The following is a 3,446-nucleotide window of genomic DNA, read 5'->3' as shown; positions in this document are numbered from 1 at the left end:
ACGTTTGTTTTTCATATAAATAGCGAAATTTAGGAAAACTGGCGGTGACTTTTTTATTTTTTTTTGCAAACGGTCTTGCGCATATTCTTCCATAAGAAATTCATGTTTATTTATATGGAAAAAAGTGCAAAACGTTTCAAAAAAAAAATTAAAATTATTAAAAATCAATGCGATTTTTTAGCCGCTCAAAACTGGCATTTATCTTACTATAATTTTATAAGTTTGTTAACTGTATACCCAAAAAATTTCTAAAAATTGTGTTTAAAAAGCTTAAAATACAGATAAAAATTTGTAGAATTTTTCTAAGTTCTGCATATAGTTTGAAAATGTGATTTATACAGTTTTTGTTAAAGCATAAACCATATTTTTATAAAAAAATATCAAAAAACATTTTAGCTTGCAAAACATTGTGAATATGAAAAACGAAACACCATTCATCAATTTTTGACCGCCACTGTATGGTTACATATATTTTTTTGAAGTGACGTTAGTGAATTGGAAAACAGTCAGCGAATGTTGTAATGGAAGTGTTGATCTGTGTTTTCCTTTAAAAAAAAAAGATAAAAGTCTCAAGTACAACATGTCATGTCATTTACCTCCCCTCTCTACGAAATGGGCACATTTCCAAAAATATACTACGATCGGCGCGATACTGACTAATCAGTTCAGTTGCATTTGCCCCTGTACCCATAAAAGCGGGTTTTTCTTTTTCAACTGTAATCAATTCTTGTCATCGTGTCATGGATTATTCACGCGGAGGTTTTAATTATTTGTTAGGCGTTTTTCTCTTTTATCTATCACAAAACTGACTTGGAAATGGGCATACTAAAGATAATTATTTAGTAAAATAAATGTGAGTACCGGTTAGTCAGGTCTTGAATTTAAACGCATGTTTTACAGAATTTGCAGTTGACGAAAATATGTGTAATTTTTGATTTGCTTATTATTTCGATTTTCTGCTTCGCTTTGCCTAATTTTGCGAAAGGAACTTTTCGAACAATAGTAAAATCCTCTCAACCGCTAAAAGAATTGTGAAGCTGCAGAGGGAGAGGTTACTGACATGACTGAAAGTCTAATTATGACAACTTAACTTAACGTAACTGAGAACTTAGAAAATCAAAATGAAACAGACTTCGACGTAGCATTAAGTTACGTTTAGTTTCGCCTGTCCAAATATAAGCAATAACCATTTAAGATAATTTTCAAGTGACAGCCTCTAAGTTACGTTAAGTTGACATAATTAGACCTTTAGTCACTCGCTGATCGGGAAGTGTTGTAGGCGGTGCTAAGGTACTCGGCGAGTGAATTGCATCCACCGTACGCTCCGTGTAATAAATGTGCTCAGAAAAATAACTTAAGTCTCGTTTATTATTATAAGATAGAAATATTTTTTTTTTATGATTCGTTATTATTAATTTTTATTAAACTGATATATAAATTGTACAATGTTTACAGCAGGCATGTCCAAGCCATGCAACAACTGTTCACTAGCGAGTTTTTACTAGATTTTTGTTCTCGCTGCAATTTTTACTGGAAAAGTTATTATGCACAACTCACTAATCTCTCACTAAAATAACTGATTAAATAAAATTACACTCTTAAGCATAAATATTTTCTCGATACAGCATTTCTTTAAACATATTAATTTAATTCAAGTATACTTTAAAATGGCTGGCAACCCTATCCAAAAATATGTCGGAAAAAAGCTCTCTCGTACCTGTCTCGATTGACTTGTAATACTTTATTTAACTTATGAAAAAACAGGATACGACTTTTAAACAAATGGTAACACTTAGTGAAATATTTTCAAAACAAAGAAACAAAGATTTCTCAAACCTCGTTCATTAGCCATTGTAAAAACGAAGGAATACCTATTAATCAAATTTAATTTTAGTTTTTAAATAGGTGGCAATTATTTCGTAATAAAACTTTTCTAAATCTTTGACGTTTCATATCCAGACTGTAAAATTTTGTTGATCTTATACTTTAAAATAATTTTACTTTATAAGTGAGTGACAACCCTAAAAAAAATTCTTTATATCAATCCAGGCCATAAGCTGTCTCACTAGCTTTCGCGTTTATAGTGTTAGTAAAATTACATATAACTTGTCTATTAAATTGATTTTTCAAAGCTGGTGGCAACCGGCGTCAAAAATGTTTTCGAAATAAATACAGCTTTCTTAAAATATTTAATTTAACTTATTAATTAAACGGATTGTAATTTTTTTCCAGCAACCCTCTGAAAGATAAATTAAATCATCCTTGAACCGCTTTATTTTGACACATATGGTTATTATTGTAATAGTTTAATTAACCCTTTAATTTGTCAATTTGAAATTTTTAACAGGTGGCAGCCTCCGTAGTTAACGCTTTGGAAATAAATCGTTTTGGAAACTCTTGCGTCTGACATCCATATCATTGTAATTGTTTATTTAACTATTAATTCATTGGTTTTTGCTTTCGAAAAAGGTGGCAACGCTCTCCAAAAACTATCCCTTGTGGTTGTCCAGATTATGAGCAATCTGTGCGCCAAATTTCACTGAAATCCGTTAAGCCCTTTTAGCGTGAATGAGGTACCAACATACTCACACACTCAATCACAAAAATATATTTTAAAATTTATCTGGCGTCAAACACATTTTTTGGTAACAAAATGTTTGTTTTAAGGGCAGATAAATTTTAACACCTACTTGAGAAAACGGCCTTTAGAGGGTTAATGGCAAAGAATTGAAGAGTGTAAACACCTGAAAGAGGGGAAATAGCGAGTCTTTTAAAAATTTAAGTTTTCAACTTATTCTTGCCTTTCTCCATATCTTTATTTGATTTTGTATTAACTCATATGTCAAGTGAGTGTTAAAAAGCTGATAAGAAATTAAATAAGTTTGCTATAAGCAAACACTGCTGTCAAAATATCTGCATAACTTTTGCTCTAGTGTGCGACACTCTGGCTTTATTTATGAGTTTGTTTGTTAAACAACGTTGTCTTTATTACAATTTTTGCCACTCTATTAATTCTAAGGGGATAGGTAGATATGTTAGTATTTTGAGGAAAAATGCATTGTCCGCTAACTGATATTTTTTCGTAATTATTTTTTTTTTCAAAGGTATATTAAGTTGATTGGTGTTTTAGTTACCCCGCTAAAATTTTTAGGGAAGATGCGCTTTAGTAAAATTTCTGAACAATCTTCGACGTTGTACATACATTTTATTCACGAAGTTTCAAAAAACCAATGAACTGTGGAAATATTTCAACACTGTATCTTAAATTTTAAATTTTTGAATTTTCATCTGACGTGCTTCTAATCATCGTCCGCATCACTTGAACCTTCATCACTGTTAGATTCTTTATCAGGAGAGCTTCCGGAGTCTTCGTTGCTGTTTTTGCTAGCAGGCGAACTTTGCGCTGATTCAGCTGATGGTCCCTCTGGTTTCACAATTGTACTCGA

General features: G+C 31.4%; 1 protein-coding gene across 1 annotated transcript in view; it reads right to left on the bottom strand.

The window, feature by feature from the left end:
* Positions 1 to 3,299: 3,299 nt before the first annotated feature.
* The window catches only part of LOC118743754 (flocculation protein FLO11-like), a 1,893-nt gene continuing 1,746 nt past the window's right edge, over positions 3,300 to 3,446 (bottom strand). The window contains exon 4 of the mRNA XM_036476517.1: positions 3,300 to 3,441. Coding sequence (XP_036332410.1) covers positions 3,300 to 3,441 — 142 coding nt within the window. The remainder of the gene's footprint in view (positions 3,442 to 3,446) is intronic.

Source organism: Rhagoletis pomonella, unplaced genomic scaffold (genome assembly GCF_013731165.1).
Source record: "Rhagoletis pomonella isolate Grant_MI unplaced genomic scaffold, Rhpom_1.0 Rhpom_scaffold_00007, whole genome shotgun sequence".
Taxonomy (NCBI): domain Eukaryota; kingdom Metazoa; phylum Arthropoda; class Insecta; order Diptera; family Tephritidae; genus Rhagoletis; species Rhagoletis pomonella.
Note: the sequence above shows the minus strand (reverse complement) of the source record. Positions and strands in the feature narration are given on the sequence as shown.